At 45.5% G+C, this 22,350-nt stretch overlaps 1 protein-coding gene across 2 annotated transcripts; it reads right to left on the bottom strand.

Annotated features, from left to right (window-relative positions):
- Positions 1 to 2,509: 2,509 nt before the first annotated feature.
- On the bottom strand, positions 2,510 to 21,302 carry BLCAP (BLCAP apoptosis inducing factor). Of its 2 annotated transcripts, none has more exons than XM_048819438.2 (2): positions 21,164 to 21,302; positions 2,510 to 4,291 (listed from the first exon to the last, which is right to left on the bottom strand). In XM_048819438.2, the coding sequence occupies exon 2, from the start codon at positions 4,171 to 4,173 to the stop codon at positions 3,910 to 3,912; it is 264 nt and encodes an 87-aa protein (XP_048675395.1). In that variant the 5' UTR covers positions 4,174 to 4,291; positions 21,164 to 21,302; the 3' UTR covers positions 2,510 to 3,909. The 2 variants fall into 2 exon arrangements, with proteins under 2 accessions (XP_048675395.1, XP_048675396.1); XM_048819439.2 differs by lacking the exon at positions 21,164 to 21,302 and adding an exon at positions 20,890 to 21,144.
- Positions 21,303 to 22,350: the final 1,048 nt, after the last annotated feature.

Below are 22,350 nucleotides of genomic sequence, written 5' to 3'. Positions count from 1 at the left end.
TTTGGGTTGGGACTCAAAGTATAATTTTAGCATCACCCCAACTCATGCACACAGATCTATAGTGCTGCATGGTCAGAACCTCATTTTTAAATATTTGATTCAAGTCTGATCTAGTCTTAGAATGAAGAAATTCACAGCTGTCTCACATGCTATTGTATTCAAAATTGTATGAAGGAACTATTGTGAACCAGCTGTGCAGTGAGCTATGGCAAAACAATGGCCAAATCTTGTGTGCCCTTAAGATTGTGCATGTTCTAGTGCAAGAGAAGGCTTTAACTTTACAAATATTTAAGTAAGTCCCAGAGTGAAACTGGCCATAGTTAGCAAAGACCATCCAAGTATTTTTTTTTAAAAAGTTACATGGTCTAATGCAATCACAGCTATAATTATTATTTCCAGAGCAAAAGCATTGGTTTTCATTCACTTCACATCATAACTGCCTAACGGCAGGCATTTCACTAGTACTAGGCCTGTTTCCTATCAAGATTTACTCACTAAGCAGAACACAACTCCCGGGGCAACAGTGTTATGTCTTCATTTGGCCAGTTAGATATGAGTGAGCTAGCATAAGATTATGGCAGGAGAACGCAACAGCGCAGTCCTGCAATCAGAGGACAGATGCACTATGCCCCCTTGGAGTATCTGCATATGGAACAGGTGATGGTGGCAGGGTTCTTTTACCTCACCAATGAGAAGGGGCCCCGGTACCTTGTGTTAGTCAGGAGGATACTTTAAATTGGTAGTGCTGGCATAATCATGCTGCAGCCTTGCAGCTTAGCTTCATGTATGTGAAGTTATTACTATAAAGGTGTTAGACTGGTGGTTCCAAGAACTGCAATCCTCTGGTAACCGGACAGGTACAGGTGAGCAATTTTGAAAAATCCTTCTTGGTGCTTTGCCAACATACTTTGATTTTCAACTGGAAGGGATCACACTTTAGGAAGCAAAAGTACTTCAGTCTCCCTGTCCTATTTGATGAGACTGCTGTCAACAACAGCATCAAATGTGAAGGATGTGAGATACGGACACTTTTCCTTTTGCAACCTGGGTAAGAACCAACAGCTCATGTCATACAGCTCACAGAACTTCTCTCAGCTCATAAGTCTACTGACCTGAACTGAAACAAACACATTGTTGAGAGCATCTCTACTATTCTACCTTATCCCCTGAGCCATCATGGCTCCTGTCTCAAAGTCCATTACTCTCTGCTGTATGACCAACTTTAAGATCTCCCTGCCATGCTTGTGGACTTTTAGTTGGAAGACAACTCTCCTTACTCAGACAGGCACTCACTGCTGCAGTGTTCTCACTCTTGCTTTTGAGATTTTTTTTTTTTTAAAGTAAGTTGGGCAAGTATAATTTCTATGGACTCTTTTAAACCGGTGAAAAGGAAGGGATCTCAGTGCTTTGCAATTAATTTCAGAATGTCTGAGGCCAGGTATATTTCACTCATGTCATTCCCTTTACATTTTTGAAGAGACGGAAGCTTTGAAAGTTAGTTTCATTTCAGCTTTTGCTATGGGCCTGTCTACACTACCACTTAAGTAGATGTAACTTACCTGGCTCTGGGTTTTAAAAAGCCACCTCCTCTCTCCCCCCCCCCCCCCGAGCGACGTAAGTTATACAGACTTAAAGCAGTGTCTCCACCACCCTGTTGATGGGAGAGCATAACTATGTTGGCCCGACACCATAGTTTCTGCCTCTCATGGAGGTGGAGTGACTATGCCAAGGGGAGAGATGCGATGCAGCTGCACTGATGTAGGGCTAGTCTACACTACCGCACTATGACTCCAGACCTCTATAACTCAAAGCCCCACACTGTACCTTTGGACAAGCCTGGTGGGGGAATGGATCATATTTTAAAGAGAGAGTGCCAACACACTCACTCACCACACTTTTTGACCCCTCTTGCTGGAAGCTGTGTTGCCTCCACAGTGCTGACTGACCTTGAGTCTACATTGGCAAAATTGGCCCTTATCACTTCACCCCCAGCACAGCTCCAGGGGCGGTAACAGCTATGGACACTATGATGCAGAAAGTACTCGGGGAGGGCAGTTTCAGGCATTGCCTCTACTTGTCATCAAACTCTTCAAGTGAAGGTACCAGAGACCTCTCTTCACTACGACTTCCACCAGCGGTGCTGCATGTCATGAATTACAGGTCTCACTTTTGCTAATGTGCCCATATCCTGAATATTAGATTTCAAACTCTAAGGGCAGGTCAAAGCAAACATACGCACACAGAGTTCAGGGCTGCAACTTGGATGAGGTCCCAAAGCCACATGTAAAACAGTTTAAACCCTACAACCTGAATCAACATCAATCAATGGAAAGCACCAGTGTTTGGGGAGCTGTGTGTCATACGACAAACCTTGGCGTAGACTCCTGAACCACTTTTTTGGAGGTTTTGCGAACAGAATGTGGAGTGGGGCAGAAAAGGTCAGAAAACATTACTCATTCAGATGCCTTAGTCCAGGGGTAGTGAATGAATCACAACTGGCACAAGTCCATAGACCAAAGTTTATAAAGCTTTATTGAACATTAACAGCTGTGCAGTGAACAAACAATACAATGGTCTGGAAGTTTCACAGCTGGTTTTAGTTCTAACGTCCTGTGAGAGAACAGCAACCATTTCTGCTGTTCTCCAGTAGATGCTTGTGTGGAGACAGGAACATAACTTTGAAAGTTTATAGACCCAGTGTATTTCAAGAACTGGTTAAGTTTCTCACAAGCAAACATTTGCCACAGCAAGGAACACCATTCCCTCTGGGAGCTTCTGCTATGCTTTGGAACAGATGAGCAGGAAAGAAAGCAGTACAGCAAGTGCCACTAGGGAAACCTCCCTTAGGCTCCCCAAAACCAGCCTGCCAAGAGAGAACAGAGATCCCAGGACTGCTCACTATCCATTTATTGCTCCCTCCCTCCATTGCACATTCCCAGTGGCTGGTTTGCTTAGGACAAAAAAAAATGCACAGACAGCCCGGGCCTGCAAACACTGTCAGTTAAATGGATACAACCATTTGCTATTTTGAACCACCCCACATCATGCTTACTAAAAACTTTGAATCCTCCCTCCCTGTTCTCTCCTCATCATTTCAGCTAGGAATGCTGACAGTTTTAAACTAACAGTGAAATTAAAATAACCCCAAACACCACAGCAGAGCATGCTTTGTATCCAAAGAGTCAAGACCTCGAACTGGAAATCCAGCAGAGAGAGGCAGGCTTTGATGCCTGTGAGAAGCGCTTTAAAAGCAGCATCACGACAACTCAAAGTTTTTTCAGTTATGACCTGGGAGAATGCAAGTAGTTCAGAAAACACTTGGCGCTGTGCACAGTTTTCAATTTGGCATGATGAGCAGGAGGAGATGACTCAGCAGTCTCTGGCTCCAGCAGCTTTCAGCTAAGGGCATCTGTTAGCTGTTGCAAGTCCTCTTGAACAGCAGTGCAAAGACAACTAGCTTCCCCGCAAACAGCAACATGGAAACTCTTCTAACTGCTTCAGCAGAATTGGTGGGCCAAGGCTCCCACAGAGACAGCTGTGGCCTTATACAGACAATTGAGAGACGAACACAGATGACCACCACGCAACAGCTGGGCAGGTCCTTCTTCTACCACTTCTCAGAGGGGAGGGCCAGTGTACATTCCCAGAAATAAGGGAAGGGAAAACATAAAACTCTTCTGCTTCTAAAAGCAGGTAGCAGTGCCAGAATTCACACAGTAAACAACTGACATCAAATATCATATGCAAAGTGGGAGGGCTGGTCAGGAATTTGCCGCAGTAGTCCACACACGTTATAGAAAACAGGCTGCTTGTAGTCCAGTCACATGCCTAGCAAGCCCGCCCTCCCCCCAACCCCCCACTCCCCTCTTTAAAAGCAAAACCAGAGCTGTCAGCAAGCTGGAGGAACTTTTAGGTACCAACTATACTGGGATCATGAGCAGACTCAGGCAGCTGGGAGCCACTGCAGTGATACAAGAAGCAGTTCCCCCAGCAGCTGTAGCAGATTAGGAACAAGGCTGCCAGGAAGACCAAGGCACAGATTGTGCATGGCTTCCGCTCCAGGAGGAAACTCAGCAGATAGAAGCCCATGAACATTGAGTGACTGAACCATAAAGCCGGGTTGAGGGGCTTAGGAATGAGGAGGACAGGCAGTAACCACTGAAGGCAGTACATAGCGGCTGGCAGGCAGGGACCCAGGGATAGCAGCAATCAGAAGCACTCCTAGAACTTTTTCCTGCAGCTCCTCAGGTGAGCAGGATTCCCAACACTGTTCTGTAACGTGAAGATAAAGCTTTAAAAAGAAAAAAGAAAAACAGTTGGGATTAGAGTAATGTGCTAGAGAGGCCAACACCAATTCTCCTTATACACCGAGTCACTTATTTGCTCCCGATCTACTGTACACTGACAATCACGGCATTGTTTTAACATGGTTTAGTATTAGGAGTTCCTCACACTGAGATCTCAGGCTGCACTACAGTCTCCTGGGGAAATGGTGGAAACACCACCAACTAGTACATAACATTAGATAAAACATTAAAAAAATGTACAATAGGGAGGCAAGCCTGCATCGACAAGGAGATGGATTTGGTCTAACTTCTTGGTCAATGCTTCTCTTTCCCAAAGGCCAGCTGTTATCTGTGTCACTGGCTCAAATTCTAACAAAGTCGTAAAAAAACCCAGTCCCTTTGTGCAGTGTGGGAGGCTAGAGGGAAAGCAAAGGATTCCATGGGGAAAGACTAGAGCGGTTGGTTTTCCTACTAATGTGTATGCTCAGCTGAAACTGTCCAAAGAGATTTGGAAGGTGGTGTCAGCAAGTACACTTTACAAAGATCACCGCACAGGGGTTGTGAGGGAAGTAATGGAAGACAAGGAACAGAATCTAATTTTGCGTCCAAAGGGGAAATCACATCTGTCTAATAGGCACATCTGGAAAAGTGGTTCAGCATAAGGTTGACGGCATGTGAGAGGGACTGTGATGATTGAAAAGAGCTTCACATCTGAACTGAGGATGGGATCATGGGAATCTCTCCTTTGCCAGGTTGCTTCTTGCTTTCCTGTCTGCACCTAAAGTGCGAGAATTCTACCAAGTCTGCTCTGCAGTCCTGCTCGTCATTCCTTTGCTCAGCAGCTGCAAACCCAGAGTCAATTTCACACAGATTCAGGTACTGCAAAGAAAGCCCTTGGGGAGGAAGTAAAAAGCAACAGTGAAACTCAGTTTCTCTCAGCAACTTCTTAAGATCTTAGAAAAGCGAAAGCTGGAGTGGAGGTCAGAGAAAGATGCCTTTGTGGCATTTGGACACATTGCTGAAACACTCATCTTGAGCCCATCCATGTACCATCTCCTCTCCACACACATGGGTCCATTAAAAAGTCCCCCAACCCCAAACGTAGTATGCATCTTCTAATGCAGCATTCTGACAGCAGAGATCCCAATCATGCAACATGAAATTCAAGCCATGTGTAGCTAAACTCTGAATGATGACAGCATGCACACTACACTACAATGAGAAAGACTGTAAATCCTTCAGGCAGAGACAGTCTAAGCCAGACACACACATTCAGATCAGACAAAATACACTGATGGATCAGATATGGGACAATCTCAAAATGACAGCGTTTATACATAAATATAGGATTGCCTTCCTTGGATTATCATAATAAAACCATGTGAAAGCAGCATGTTTTGAGAAGGCATCTGAATGGAGAGGGTGGCCAACCAGAATACTAAGTTGCACTCCTCCCTTCAACAGATCAGCAGCAGCCCCAGTGAGCAATCTAAGCAGCTCAAGCTAGAATACATAGCTCTAGATAGAATTTGTCATCCAAGGATCTCAAAGTACTTTAGAAAGGAGGATATATTTTCAGTTTACAGATAGGGGAAATGGATAGAGAAAGAGGATTTTGAGACTTACCCAAGATCACATAGCAAGTCAATGGTAGGATTAGAGTACTAGTCCTGGTTCTGACTCCTTGTCAGTATCTTGCTGAAACAATACACACAAGGTGCAGTGCTGGTAAAGGGAAAAAGGAAGGCACAGGCAGCAGATCTCTCCACAGGGCTAATGAGAGTATTTATACAGCACCTTTCATCCCACAGTGCTTCATAACTACATTTATACAGCACAGCTGAGGGGGATGGCAGGCAGCCAAGGCACAAAAGGGCAAGGGAAACATGTGACCAAGGACAACAGGACAAGCCCCTCCTCTTAGAGAATTGCAAGGGGTTCTAATGATCATGCAGAGTAAACATGTTCTTGGTTTATAACGGCTTGTCCTAAAGATCCTTCTTCCTTCAAACACTAAGCTGCATGGTTCTCTCTTTGTGTCAGAGGGAAGAAGGGCTGAGCCGAGCCAGGCAGGAATAGAAACTGTAGTTGTAGGGGGACTAGTGGGACAAAGAAGCTGAGAAGATAAACAAGATAAACATATTCCCTTGGCTAAAACTAGAAGAGAAGGATGGGATTTTCTGGCTAGGGGAGCGGGGATGAGGAGGGAAGATGGGGCTGCATGAAAAAGCCAAAACACGCCCACAAAGAACATGGTTTCCTGCCAAAAGAGAGTGAAGTCATAATGAAGATTAAGAAGTTCCCAGCCATGTTTGAGTATCTGCTCCTCCAGCAACAGCTGGGAACAGATTCCAGACTCATACGCAACATTCTCCCCATGCCACCAGCGAGAGGGTGCATTTTAATAGTGATGAAAGAGGAGGCAGCCCATTCATCTCCAACCCAGAAGACAGCACATCATCAGCGTTTTAGATTATTCCTGGAGAAAGCATGGGGTGCTGATCCTGGGAGGGTGTGGTGGAGAGGAGAGAGAGTACTGTCCAGCAGAGAGCAGGGAGGTGGGGGTTATTTTATCAGTAAAACTAATGAGCTTATTTTCAGGCCTCACAATTACTAAGTTGTTTGTTTTACATGTCAGTATTTTCTAGTGGTTAGAGCCAAGAAATAGAAATCTGACTCCCAAGTTTTTATTCCTGCTTCCAGCTGTGTCCATGGGCCATAGTTAGTTAATAAGATAATACTTACCTATATGACAGAGGTGCAGAGGGGCTGTTAACCTTTGTCAAGCCTGTTGAGATCCTCAGATGAACGTCATTATAGAAGCTAAGTATTAGTTAGCTCCTCCCCAGGGTAAGTGTTCACAGAAGTGAGCTGGTAGCACGGCTCACAGGGAGTGGAGCAGCTAAGTCACTGCTCTTCTCCCTGCTCAGACACTCACTTTTCATTCCTATCCATGCAAACATATGGTACGATAGCAGGCAGTAAAACAATTGTGGCAAGTCAGTGCTCTGCAGCTCTCCCTGAATCCTTCTAAACTGCTCCATATCATACGCACAACATGAATCTTATTGCTACTTATATAGCAATTTTTGTCCTCACGTACCCCCCCAAAGCACGTTACAAGCTTAACCGTTATATAAAGTATACGCAAACATCACTATTTCCGCCAATGGACTGCAGTGTATTGAAGCACATGGTACAGCCGTTGTGCCCTTTAAGGCTGAGAGCTGTAGTTGTAGGTCACGTGTTTGCTCCTAGTTATGTGCCTAAAGGCAATCTCATAAGGCTTCTCTCTCTCAGGCAGAGAAGCAGCCAGAGGAAGGGGGCGGTCTCTGTACCTGTCAAGTGGAAAGCATGACAAGACACCTACAGGGAGCAGGAGCTGGCTGGAGAGAAACCTCAGCTGGGTAGGGCTGTGAAGTCCTAGAGATAAATGCTAACATACGACCCTGAGGGGTAGTGAGACTATATTGGGTTGCTTTATTGAGACACCAAGATTCAAAACATAAAAGAGCTCTGAGCAAAGGAATTAGAACTATGCATTAGTCTTGGGCATGGATTCCACCTTCCCTGGCTGGTGGATCAGCTGTTAATAGTAACAAGTAGTCTTTTCCACCTTTTTCCCCACCCACCCAAGTCCGATGCAGCTATGAGAGTGTCCCATGGGGACTTCGGTCATCTTAGCCATATCACCTTTCTTTTACTAAAAGGTGAAATACTTATTTTCTTGTGATCTTTGACACACAATTTCTTATCTAGTTACAAGAGTATTTTAGAAGTGTCCAACTCTGCCTAGACTCTTAAGCAATAGTCTGAGGCAGGGACACAGCAAGCACACCAAATCCCCACCCAATTTTCTCTTTTTCCTCAAGGAAACTACAGTTATCTGCTCTTGACCAAGAGGAGTAGATTGCCAGGTACTGACAGCAAGTTATTAACTGCCATACACCAACATTTCATTGTCTGTGCTTCCCCTTCTCACAATGGCATTCTGCTTCTTCCAAACCTGCTGATCTCATTCACCTCTGACTCATCTTTCATTGACTCCTTGGCTAAGATGGTGCACTGTCATCTTTACAGATTGCAATCCTTACAGTCACTCTCATCTGGCTTGTCAGCCAGTCTTGTTAGTCATTCCAGGAACAGTGACTCCTCTGAAACCTTCACAGCTGTTAGGATAACTAAGTTTAACTTTACACCCCTGAGTCAGAGGCGCACAAAAAACTGCCTTGACATTCTCACTGCACTCAACAATTCACTGTTCCTTTCTATGATCTCCAGGCAGCGCGTTCGAGTCTCCTACCCTAGAGTTCCTGCAATACCCTCAGGGTCTGAGCCATCCAACACATCAGAGCTAAGCAAATACAAATGGTTTTCCACAGTCGCTCATGCTCATTAGTGAATCCACGCCAATCATGCTCACATTCTTTCTACTTGCTCCCATGAACAACATTTAAGCACCAAGAGGATAATGGGGTTATGGGAATAGCCAGCATGGATTTGTCAAGAACAAATTATTCCCAAATTAATCTAACTGCCTTCTTTGACAAGGTTACTGGCCTGGTGGATTGGGAGAAGCAGTAGATGTGATATATCTTGATTTTTGTAAGGGTTTTGACAGTCATACATGACAGTCTCACAAGCAAACAGGGGAAATGTGGTCTAGATGAAATAACTAAGGGGAATCACAACTAGCTGAAAAACCGTACTCAAAGAGTAGTTATCAATGGTTCTCTGTCAAATTTGGGGGATGTATCTAGTGGCGACCCACGGGGTATGTCCCAGGTCCAGTATCACTCTATTTCATTAATGACATGGATGATTGAGCAGAGAGTACACTTATCAAATTTGATGATACCAAGATGGGAGGAGTTGCAAGTATTTTGAAGAATGATGTTGGCAAATTGGAGAATTGGTCTGAAATCAACTAAATTAAATTCAATAATGACAAGTGTACAGTCCTACACTTAGGAAGAAAAAAGATCGAATGCACAACTACAAAATGGGAACAACAGGCTAAGTGTACTGCTGAAAAAGATCTGGGGGTTATAGTAGACCACAAACTGAATATGAACGTGATGCAGCTGAGAAAAAAAGCTAAAGTTCTGGGGTCCACTAACAGGAGTGTCATGTGGAAAACACAGGAGGTAATTGTTCCTCTCTTCTCAGCATGGTTGAGCCTCAGCTGAGTACTGTGTCCAATTATGGGCGCCACACTTTAGGAAAGAGGACAAATTGGTGAGTCCAGAGGAGAGCAACAAAAATTATGAAAGGTCCAGAAAAATCTGACCTATAAGAAAAGGTTAAAAAAACTGGGCATGTTTAGTCTTGAGAAAAGAAAGCTAAGAGAGCACCTGATAATCTTCAAATACATTAAGGGTTGTTATAAAAGGGTGTTCTCCATATCCACTTGAGGTAGGACAAGTAGTAATGGGCTTGCAACAAACAAGATTGAGGCCTGGTCTACACTACAAAGTTAGGTCAACATAAGCCACCTTGCATCAACCTAGCTGCACATGTGTCTACACTTAAAATTTGTCTCCTACCCATGTAAGCATCTTGTTATAGTAACATAGTAACACCAACTCCATAAGGGGCGCTGAGCCATGGTCAGCGTACTGAGGTCCACACAGTGCGAGTATAAACACTGCTTTACTTAGCTTGACCCTAACAGTCCTTCAGCAGCTGTCCCACAATGACTGACACTGACTGCTCTGGTCACAATTGTGAACTCCACTGCCCACAAGTCATGGAGACCAGAAGGTCCCCCCTTCCCCTTTAAAGCCCAGTGAATTTCTGAAGTGCCTTTTCTTGATTGTTCCAGTTGGCAGGCACACCCAGCAGCTCTCCATTGTTGCATAAAACTCCTCAGCTGATCAGGCTGGCTACGTGCTCCAGGCGCACTTCCGCTTGGAGTAAACAGGAGATATTGGATCTCCTGGGCCTGTGGAGAGAAGCAGCTTTGCAAGCACGGCTATGGACCAACCGTAGAAACATGGACATCTACGAGCAGATTGCTCAGGAGATGGGGTACAACAGGGACCAGCAACAGTGCCACGTGAAAGGGAAGGAACTACAATCAGGCATATCAGAAGGCTAGGGAGGTCAACAGTCAATCCGGTGCTGAGCCGCAGACCTGTCATTTTTACAAAGAGCTACAAGCCATATTTGGCAGAGATCCCACCATCACCCGGCACACCACCACAGATACTTTCAGGGAGCCCAAGCCATGAGGCCCTGGCATGAGCAGCAAAGATGATGGGGGACATGCAACATGGGGGTCCTGCTATGCCACAAGATAGGACCTGTTTGAGACTCCACCGCACTCCAGTCAGTCGAGAACGGGCGAGCCTGATACAGGGGAAGGAACATTGTGTAAGTGTGTACATTACAGTGATGACACCCCCAACTTAACAGGACACAGCCATTGACTTTTCATTAATTTACTAGTACTAGAAGAGGTAGTGGTACAACAAAGAGGTAGCGCTGTTATTTGTTTTTCATTTCCCTGTAAAGTTAGGTAAGGGGGGGGGGGCGCTATGCAGAGCATTTTGTCTATGTACAGAGATGTCCCTTGAATCCTCCTGAGAGATCTTGATGAAACTTCCATGGAGGTTGTCAAGGTTCCTTCCCCACTCTGAACTCTGGGGTACAGATGTGGGGACCTGCATGAAAGACCCCATAAGATTATTCTTACCAGCTTAGGTTAAAAACTTCCTCAAGGTACAAACTTTGCCTTGTCCTTGAACAGTACGCTGCCACCAACAAGAGTTTTAAACAAAGAACAGAGAAAGAGACCACTTGGAGACGTCTTCCCCCAAAATATGCCCCCAAGCCCTACACCACCTTTCCTGGGGAAGGCTTGATAAGAATCCTCACCAATTGGTACAGGTGAACACAGACCCAAACCCTTGGATCTTAAGAACAATGAAAAATCAATCAGGTTCTTAAAAGAAGAATTTTAATTAAAGAAAAGGTAAAAGAATCACCTCTGTAAAATCAGGACAGTAAATACCTTACAGGGTAATCAGATTCAAAACACAGAGAATCCCTTTAGGCAAAACCTTAAGTTACAAAAAGTCACAAAAACAGGAATATACATTCCCTCCAGCACAGCTTATTTTACCAGCCATTAAACAAAAGGAAATCTAACGCATTTTCTAGCTAGGTTTCAGAGGAACAGCCGTGTTAGTCTGTATTCGCAAAAAGAAAAGGAGTACTTGTGGCACCTTAGAGACTAACCAATTTATTTGAGCATGAGCTTTCGTGAGCCACAGCTCACTTCATCAGATGTGTACCGTGGAAAGGTGCCACAAGTACTCCTTTTCTTTTCTAGCTAGATTACTTACTAATTTAACAGGAGTTGGAAGGCTTGCATTTCTGATCTGTTCCCAACAAAAGCATCACACAGACAGAACCCTTTGTTTCCCATCCCCGCCCACCCCCACTCCAGATTTGAAAGTATCTTGTCCCCTCATTGGTCATTTTGGGTCAGGTGCCAGTGAGGGTACCTTAACTTCTTAACCCTTTACAGGTGAAAGGGTCTTGCCTCTGGCCAGGAGGGATTTTATAGCACTGTATACAGAAAGGTGGTTACCCTTCCCTTTATATTTATGACAGAGGTACTCTGCAATCCTCTCCCAAACATTTCTAGGATGGCAGCCTTATTTCTTCCTCTACCATAGGACACTTCTCCCACACTAGTCAGTGCTAACCTCAGCAGGCACCATTGCAGCACACAGACTAGCAGCATACAGGCCTGGGCAACTTTGGGACACCACCAGCACTTGTGCTTTCTGTGCCTTTGTTACTTTCAGGAGTGAAATATCAGCTAAAATCATCACTGCCTGCGGAATATGGTGCTAGTATTCAGTACCAATACCCTATACTCTTAGTTTCATACAACCAAGCATTTGCCTCCTTGTTTTCCTCACCACTGGAGAGCCATACTCACCATGGCTGGTCCTGAGAGCAGTGGCTTGCCCAAGCACTCCAAAGCAGAAGTGTCAATATACCTGTCTTGTTTAAAACATCGCGGGAACAAGGAAAGAGTTCTGAATCTTAGCTTTCATTTTCCATTGGAACTATAGCTCTGTGTTTTATCTGCAGCTTTTGCCATTGCAGCCTTGAGGGTTTCCCCCTACACACCCATTGAACACCTAAGCCAAATATGGAGGAAAAAGAAGATACGTTCAGGGAGAGTCTCCAAGCTGTGTCACACCATGAGCAAAGAGCCTGGAAGGTGAACGTTGCAGATAGCCCAGAGAAGGAAAGAGTGGACAAGAGAAAGGCCCAGGGGTCCCAGCACGAAAAGGAGAGGAATATGTACCGGGACATAACGGGGCTTCACTGGCAGCAAACAGATGCTGCAGACTCTTGTGGACCTACAGGTTCAACAATCCTGGGCTCACCTCCTTTGCAGGCCATGGAGAACCTAACTGCAATGTGCACGCACACACCCCTACACACCAGGTGTTTTCAGGGGCCTCTTCCCTACCCAACATTCCACCTGGGTGACATTAAAGGACAACCAACGCTTCACATACACTGATCTGTGAATGCCACAGTTGCTGTATGTGGATGTAAAATGGCCATGAATGTTCTTTCACATTGTTAATAAATTAATGGAACAGAACATAAGTTTTTAATGTATTTGCTTTTAAATTCCACAGACTTTTCTTTGCACTGGTTCTATTACTGAATAAAATTCTATTATTTGGAAAATAATTCATTTTTATTAGTTCACAAATATATGCTGCAGAGTGCCAAGCAGTTCTGAAATCACCCACTTGTTACTGTACAGTGTAACAACTCATAGGATCAGTGGCAAACAGTGTAATATCAAATGTATAGCACTTGATATCATAGGTGCGCTGACAGTGGTATATTCACAGATGTACACCAAGCGCCACACAATTCTTAACAGGCCCCAAAACAGCAGGGCCAGGTAGAGCAACTCATTACTGTGGCTTGCTGTTTAAATGCTCTTTCAAAGCCTCCCTGAGCCGTGTAAGTTCCTTGTATCTGGCTGCTCAAACACTGCAGACAGCTACTCCATCTCAACCCTTTGCCCCCGCAGCAACTTTTCCCCCTTTGCTTCACACACATTATCCAGGACACCAGGCAGCTCTAACTGGGACCTACCAAATTCACTGTCCATTTTGATCAATTTCATAGTCATAGGATTTTAAAAACTGTAAATTTCATGATTTCACCTATTTAAATCTGAAATTTCAAGGAGGTGTAATTGTAGGGGTCCTGACCCAAAAAGGAGTTGGGGGGGGTCCCAAGGTTATTGTAGGGAGGGATCTGCAATACTGCTACCCTTACTTCTGTGCTGCTACTGGGAGTGCTGCTGCCTTCAGAGGTGGGCAGCTGGAGAACCCCAGTTGCAGGCCAGGAGCTCAGCTCTGAAGGCAGAACTGCTGCCAGCAGCACCACAGAAGTAAGGATGGCATGATATGGCATTGCCACCCTTACTTCTGTGCTGCTGCTGGCAGGGCACTGCCTTCAGAGCTGGGCGCCTGGCCAACGGCCACCGCTCTCCGGTTGCCCAGCTCCGAAGGCAGCACAGAAGTAAGGGTGGCAATACCGTGACCCCACTAAAATAACCTTGTGACACCCCCCTGCAATTCCCTTTTAGGTCAGAACCCCCAATTTGAGAAATGCTGGTCTCCACCGTGAAATCTGTGTAGTATAGGGTAAAAGCACACAAAAGACCAGATTTCAGGAGGGGAAACTAGATTTCACAGTCTGTAACATGTTTTTCATGGCCAAGAATTTGATAGGGCCCTGGCTATAACCACTGGGATATTTTTCTCACTGAAATCCAATCTTGAGAGTAAATACCAACATCCCTTCAATCTACCAAAGCGCATTCAACTGTCATTCTGCACCTGCTGAACCAGTAGTTACATCTTTCCTTGGTGTTCTCAAGGTGGCTGGTGTATGGCTTCATGAGCCAGGGAACAAGGGATAAGCTGAGTCTACTAGGATCACTACTGGCATTTCATCATCGCCTATGGTAATCTGCTAGTTGGGAAAGAAAGTCCTTCCTTGTAGCTTTCTGAACAGTCCTGTGCTCTTAAAGATGTGAATGTCATGCACCTTCTCTAACCAGCCAACACTGATGTCGGTGAAGCATTCCTTGTGATCCACCAATGCTTGCATAACCGTAGGAAGGGAGCACTGTTATGTACTCTGTGGCAAAGTGGTCTGGTGCCAAAATAGGGATGTGCGCACCGTCTGTCACCACAATGCTGCAAATCCATCCACTGTGTTCTGCACATTGCCACAAGTCACAGTCCCATGTAGCAAGTGACTATTAATGGCCCTGAACACTTTCAGGACAATGGCCCCGACAGTGGATTTTTCAACTCCAAAATGATTTCTCATTGCTACCAGAAGCAATCTGGCAGTGCAAATTTCCACAGTGCGATCACCACTTGCTTCTTCTCTGTCAGTGCAGCTCTCATTTCAGTGCCCTACGCTGCAGAGCTGGGACGAGCTTGGTATACAGATCCAGGAACGTGGCCTTGCACATCTGAAAGTTCTGCAGCCACTGCTCGTCACCCCAAGCCTGCATTACGATGCGATCCCACCAGTCAGTGCTTGTTTCTCAGACCCAGAAATAGCACTGGTGTAAATGGCACCAGTAACTTTGAACTGGTTCTCACTACATCCCACAGCAGCCTATCCTCCAAGAAACTCTCATGTTCCCCGCTGATTCGATTATTCTTACAGCTCTGCAAATACCAGAGAATCATGTGCAACACTTAACAATAGTGCAGAGTTGTGCAAGCTCCATGCTTCTGTCAGATATGGAGTACAGTGAGGAGGGCAGCGCATGTTATACAAACACCTATTAGGGATGGTCTAGGTTTACTCGGTCCTGCCTCAGCGCAGGGACATGGACTTGACTTCTTGAGGTGCTTTCCAACTCTACGTTTCTATGATTCTGTTACTCAAACCACCAAGGTCTAACTTAACAGAAACAATTTTAAGATTCACATGCATAAGTACTTGCACATTCAGGGAGTCAGGAACAAGAACAATATTATGAATTATCTAACCAGCCACAAGTAACCAGCACTGCTCGAATTTTAAGTATTTGCAGTGAAGTATTCAAAAAGCTACTAGAATAAATACATTTGAGGAGCCTGTGATCTATTCCTGGATAGTCTAAAGCAGAAAAGGCTTAATTCATCATAACTTTAGTTGTAAGGTATTCATTAACCTATAGTCCCTATATATTTGTCCATGGATACCCATTTTATATCCCCTCTCTTCTGCAGAGAGAGTGTGCCACTCCCAATTACATTAGGGCTCTACTTACCCCAACTAGTGAAAGTCAGCTCTGATTATCCCCACTGAACACCCAAGGAAGTGCTCAGTGGTAATCTTATTCAGCCCTCATTAGGGTTGCTGTTAAGCAGGTGTTGGTCCAGAGAGAAGGCAAAACTTAGGTGATTCATGAATCATTCCCTCCCAGCATGGTAGTCAAGCTGACACCCAGTCTGACAGCTGAAAGGCTTTACAGCAATAGATCACTCATGTACCAGCAAGAAGCTGGTCAACTATTCAGCTTTTTAGAAACCCAAACCTCTCCCTGGAATTTAGAGGCACCAGGTGTCTCGAGTAAATGAGATCTCCCAAGTTAATTCTGCAAAGTTTACATATATTCATGCCAGAACTGCACAATCAAGCACTTACATACAGATTTACATGTTCAAAACATATTATGAACATCAATCCATTCTCATACAGCACACATTCTCCCCATTTTACAGATGGGGAAAATGAGACTAAGTTACTTGCCCAAAGTCCTGATCGTGTCACTAACTCCCTGCCCTGTGTTCACTATATCAAGTCACTTCAGGGGCTCACTATAAGATCCCTTCCTATACAGCTTACCTACAATACAGTTTCTTTTTACTACAGTTTGGCTGGAATAAAAGCCTTGTCAGGACCATGTTCTAAATTAGATCTCTGCGTAGCACTGGTTTTTCTTTTAACAGAAGGTTTTGTCTCAGGCCATAGAGGCTAGCACGTGTTTAAGAACAGTCCTTAAATCGGTCCTCATACACAGTTTAGCACCCAAAACACATGGAGCCTACAATTCCTAGTAATGCACACACTGACACCCAAACCACTGCAAGAAAAAATTAAAAGTGAACCCGGGAAGTACAAGTGACAAGTTTCAGGGAGCAGGTTCAGTTTTAGCCCAGTCAGTAGCAGAATGGCTTATCTGGCATTCCACAAGGAGTCTTCCCCCTCTTTTTTTGGCACTGTTGGGGGAAGTGTATTTTTTTTTTGTTTGTTTTTTTAATTCTTCAATCCCTGGAAGATGAGTGATTTCTGGGGGCAGTACTTGTGTTCTTTGGCTGATCCTGACCAGAGGTGTCCCTGTCTCCATTCTCCCAGAGGGAATATCTACCACCAAGACTCAAAGTATTTAGTTTCCAGACAAGGATCGACCCCCATCACACACTCCATTTCTCTGAGCTCTCGAACTCCTAACATTTTAATTGTGCATCTGCACAGACATGCGGCCAGACTCTGTACTAAGCAGGAGAAAGAGTAAAGCATATACTCAATGCAGGTTTCAGATCACAGAATACAGAGAGCTGCCCAGTATTACCTTCCCCAACACCAAAAATATAGGCTATTTCAATGGCACACACATTATCCAAGGTGCTTAGTTAGGAGAGAAGCAACGCTAGGAGGAAGTTATGCTTCTCCATGTTGAGTGGGTGAGGAAGAACGAAAAAGAAAACATGCATGAATAGAGTTTTGGTACTATCTATACACAGAAGAAACTGTAGTTTTCATAACCAGCATAACCCTCCAAAAAGAGAACATGCCACTAGCTCCTCAAACCATTGGATTACAGGTACTTCTGTTTTGTCAGGTGCAATAAAACTCCACCCCCACATTTCTTTACCTTTTATGAATAATTCTACTGAAAGAATTAGACATGGTCCACACTACAGAGTTAGGTCGACATAAGGCAGCTTACGTCGACCTAACTATATCAGTGCCTACATTACAGCCTTACTCCGGCTGATGTAAGTGCCCTACTACACTGAGAGGCGTAGGGCTTATGTCAGTGTAGTTAGGGCAATATTGCATTCCTTATATATGGGCTGTCAGCTGTCATTCAACACCTGGCCTCCCCAATCAGGCTGCTGTCAACTCCTCGCCAGGAGCCCTGCTGCTCCCCAGGGTCCCAGCTCCCCACCGGGAGCATGGAAACCAAATGGACTCCCGGTGCGGATCTACCTGCTGGAGGCGAGAGGCCCTGGGTGGCTGCCCAATGCCCCCAGCTCCCGGCTAGGAGGGTGGAGGCGAGAAGCCCTGGGGAACAGCTGGGCTCCCAGTGTGGAGCTGTCCCCGCCCCCACACACACACATATGCTGCCCCTCTTCAGTCACTGGAAGTGATCTGGTGAGGACAAGCACTGCGGACAGGAGGGTACCGTGGACATCTGCCACTGCAGTAACTACTGCAGTGGCTGTTAAGTCAATCTAACATAGGTCGACTTAAGCCTCTGTACCAGATGACTGGAGGATAGTTAATATAACACCAATTTTTTAAAAAGGCTCCAGAGGCGATCCTGGCAATTACAGGCCCATAAGCCTAACTTCAGGACCAGGGAAACTGGTTGAAACTAGTAAAGAATAGAATTATCAGACACACAGATGAACATAATATGGTGGGGAAAAATCAACATGGCTTTTATAAAAGGAAATCATGTCACAGATTCATAGAGATTTAGGTCAGAAGGGACCATTGTGATCATCTAGTCTGACCTCCTGCACAACACAGGCCACAGAATTTCACCCACCACTCCTGCGAAAAACCTCTCACCTATATCTGAGCTATTGAAGTCCTCAAATCGTGGTTTAAAGACTTCAAGGAGCAGAGAATCCTCCAGCAAGTTACCCGTGCCCCACGCTTCAGAGGAAGGCGAAAAACCTCCAGGGCCTCTTCCAATCTGCCCTGGAGGAAAATTCCTTCACGACCCCAAATATGGTGATCAGCTAAACCCTGAGCATATGGGCAAGATTCACCAGCCAGATACTACAGAAAATTCTTTCCTGGGTAACTCAGATCCCACCCCATCTAATATCCCATCACAGGCCATTGGTCCTATTTACCATGAATATTTAATTACCAAAACCAGCAACCTATCAAAATTCTTTGAGGAAGTCAACAAATATGCACACAAGGGTGATCCAGTGAATACGATGAAGTGAGCTGTAGTTCACGAAAGCTTATGCTCAAATATAATTTGTTAGTCTGTAAGGTGCCACAAGTACTCCTTTTCTTCTTCCAGTGGATACAGTGTACTTTGGCTTTCAGAAAGCTGTTGACAAGGTCCCAAAGGCTCTTAAGCAAACTAAGCTGTCATGGAATGAGAGGGAAGGTTCTTTCATGGATCACTAACTGGTTAAAAAAAAGAGATAGGACTAAATTGTCAGTTTTTACAAGTTGAGAAGGGTAAATAGCAGGGTCCCCCAAGGATCTGTGATGTTCCAACACATTCATAAGTGATCTGGAACAGGGGACGAACAGTGAGGCGGCAAGATATGCAAACGATACAAAATTACTCAAGACAGTTAAGTCCAAAGCTGACTGCAAAGAGTTACAAAGGGATCTCACAAAACTGGGTGACAAAATGGCAGATGAAATTCAATGCTGATAAATGCACACTGGATAAAATAATTCCAACTATACATACAAAATAATGGAATCTAAATTAGCTGTTACCACTCAAGAAAGATCTTAGAGTCATCATGCATAGTTCTCTGAAAATGCCCACACAATGCAGTGGCAGTCAAACAAGCTAACAGAATGTTAGGAACCATTAGGAAAGGGATAGATAAGGAGACAGAAAATATAATTATGTCACTATGTAAACCCAAAGTATGCCCAATCTTGAATACTGCCTGCAGTTCCAGTCACCCCATTTCAAAAAAAAGATATATCAGAAGTGGGAAAGGTGCAGAGAAAGGCAAAAAAATTATTAGGAGTATGAAACAGCTTTCATAAGAGGAGAGATTAAAAAGACTGGGACTGTACATCTTAGAAAAAGATGACGGGGGGAATATGATAGAAGTCTATAAAAACATGAATGGTGTGAAGAAAATTAAGAGGGAAGTATTATTTACCCCTTCACATAACATAACTAGGGGTCACCCAACGAAATACATAGGCAGCAGGTTTAAAACAAACATGTCACAACACAACAGTATCAACATGTGGAACTCATTGCCATGGGGTGTTGTGAAGCCCAAAAGCATAACTGAGTTCAAAAAAGAATTAGAGAAGTTCATGGAGGATAGGTCCATCAATGGCTATTAGCCAAGATGGTCAGGGACACAATCCCATGGGGTCCCTAAACCCCCAGTGCCAGAAGCTGGGACTGGATGACAAGCGATGTATCACTTGAAATTGCCCTGTTCTGTTCATTCCCTCTGAAGCATCTGGCACTAGCCACCATCAGAAAACAGAATACTGGGCTAGATGGATCACTGGTCTGACCCAGTATGGCCATTCTTATGTTCTTAAGATTGGCACTTCATGCTATCTACCTGACTCTGAAAGGAGAGAGGGAAGACTGAGATACGTAGAAGAGAATGACAGCATGGAAAAAATAGCAAATGCATTTTAATTTTTCCACTGTAAGTTACAGATAATCATTGCAGGACTAAAAAAAAATTATGTTGAGAGCACACTGAACTACCACACAAATAATTAACCCACCATTGGGCTTCAGGTGACAGTACTGTCTCCCTATCACAATCTTAAGGAGAAAGATCAAATCAAATTAGTCATCAAAACAGCTGCACATTTAATCATTTTTCATGTCATCCATCTATGCTTGCACCTCAGTAGCAGGATTAACATATCATCCACTGAAATGAATTATATGCCTGTTATCATTAAAACATAATTTTCTACATATTTGTTCAGTGCAGAGGGCCATACCAACACTGCCTTACCACCCTAAAGAGCAGCCAAGTTACAAGCATGGTCCAGCAATAGCAAAGGAATTGGATGTAATACATAAACAGGAAACAGAGCTACTGCTGTGTGACTGTCAAATTTAGCCCAGACTAGTTTTTATGAGAGAGGTGTGCACAGTTATTTGTAGTTTTTTGTTTTTTTAAAAAAAAACCCCATAGAAAGCCAAGGAGTGGAATAAGGGAGATCTACAGACCCTAGGGACATGAAGGGGATAAGAAAAGAACTAGATGAGGGGATGATCCAAAGATGGGAAAGTATTTCTATCTAGAGAAATCAGTCAAATGGATCAGCAGAGAAATGGCAAGAGAGGCCTCATTCCAAGCCCCTCACGCTGCGCTTCTCTGTGTAAGGATAATCTGCCGGAGCACATTGCTGTGTTCTCCACAGAGACCAACCCCTCGCCAAGCTGTGGGCCACACCTGCACTTCACACGTCCGTTCTGGGGAAAGCCTCTAACGTGGCCCCACAGTGGATCGTTGCAGAAAACAGGAATCTGCCCCGCCCCCCGTTACATATCACGGGAGAGCCCACGGCAAGGGAGGCACCGCGGAGTCCGGGCTCCAGAACTCACCACAGCCCTCGAGCAAAGGGAGACCCTCTCGCCGGCTCTGCGAGGCCGAGCCACGGTGCCAGCACGGCGGGGCGGGTGACGGGAGCCGCGCCTCGGGACCCCGGCCCGGAGCCCCGGCGAGGCCAGGCACAGGGGCGGACAGGGCCCCCCTCCGCCCGCCTGCAGCGGGGACCCTGCCTCCCCCGGGCCGGGGGGGGCCGCACTCGGGCCAGGAGAGGCCCCCTGGGGCCCTAGACCTCAGAAGCCCCCGGGCAGGCGCTCGCGACCCCGTTACCTGCGCACTCCGCCATGGCGCTCTCTGCGGCCCGGACCGTCCTGCTGCTGCCGCTCTGCTCTGCGCCTGCGCCCGTCACTCGCACAGGCCCCAGCTTGCTGCTCTCTGCCCGCGAGTCGGGGGTCTCCTCTGGGGCTGCCTTTCCTACTGCCTGTCTCTATCCCGCGCCGTCTCACCCCGGTGGGCTTGGCTCCCCCCTACCCCCCGCAGTGGTTAACACACTCCTTTACTCCTCCTCATCGCTCCCTGGGGAAACCTGGCCCCATGTCGATGGTCTGGGCGTATTTTGATCAGGCACCGCCACGGACAGCCCCAGCCGAGCGCCGCCTGGACATTCCAGGCTCGTGCGTATTGCAGCGTGCGAGGGCCCGGGGGGCGCTGCAGAGATCGCTGGAGCCTGCTCTGGGGCGGGGAGCTGCGGCAGGCTGGCCTCTCTCGAGGGCGGGGGGCGAGACTGCTGGGGGCATTGGAGTGGCCGTGTTAATTGAATAGATCTCTGTGCGTGTCTGGGTTACTGCAGCACAACCCTCCTCAAGCACCGTTGCATTTTTTTTAAACTAATAAACACATTTCCCTAGGGATATTAAAGATCCGATTTTGGAAAGCTGGAGGCCGCAGGCTGCCCTCGTGCACGCCCTGCAATGGAGCATGCAGTCGTGCGTGTGGTGTTGGTGGCTAATATCGGGTCAGCTCAACTGGAGCATCTCTTGATATCCTGTCCCCAGGGATCTCCAGGCTTTAGAAAACCTCATACACAATCCCCCCCCACACACACACACACAATTCATATCACTCGTGCAATGCAGTACCTGGGAAAAATCCAAAATAGTTTGTAGCCAGAAACATGAGCGTTGACTATCCTCGCATAGCTTGCATAATAGATATGGGGATGGATTCTCAGTTGATGCAAATTGGCATAACTTAATTGACTTTAATGAAGGCACACCAATTTACACCAGCTGAGACAGTGTTGCCAATTTCAAATATTCAAAAATCATGAATTAGGCCCCCCAATTCATTAAACTGGCTTAGAAGTCATTATAACTATTTTCAAAAAGAAAAGGAGTACTTGTGGCACCTTAGAGACTAGCTCACGAAAGCTCATGCTCAAATAAATTGGTTAGTCTCTAAGGTGCCACAAGTACTCCTTTTCTTTTTGCGAATACAGACTAACACGGCTGTTCCTC

This window comes from Caretta caretta, chromosome 13 (genome assembly GCF_965140235.1).
Source record: "Caretta caretta isolate rCarCar2 chromosome 13, rCarCar1.hap1, whole genome shotgun sequence".
NCBI lineage: Eukaryota > Metazoa > Chordata > Testudines > Cheloniidae > Caretta > Caretta caretta.
The sequence above is the reverse complement of the archived record's forward strand: the minus strand, read 5'-3'. Positions and strand labels throughout refer to the sequence as shown.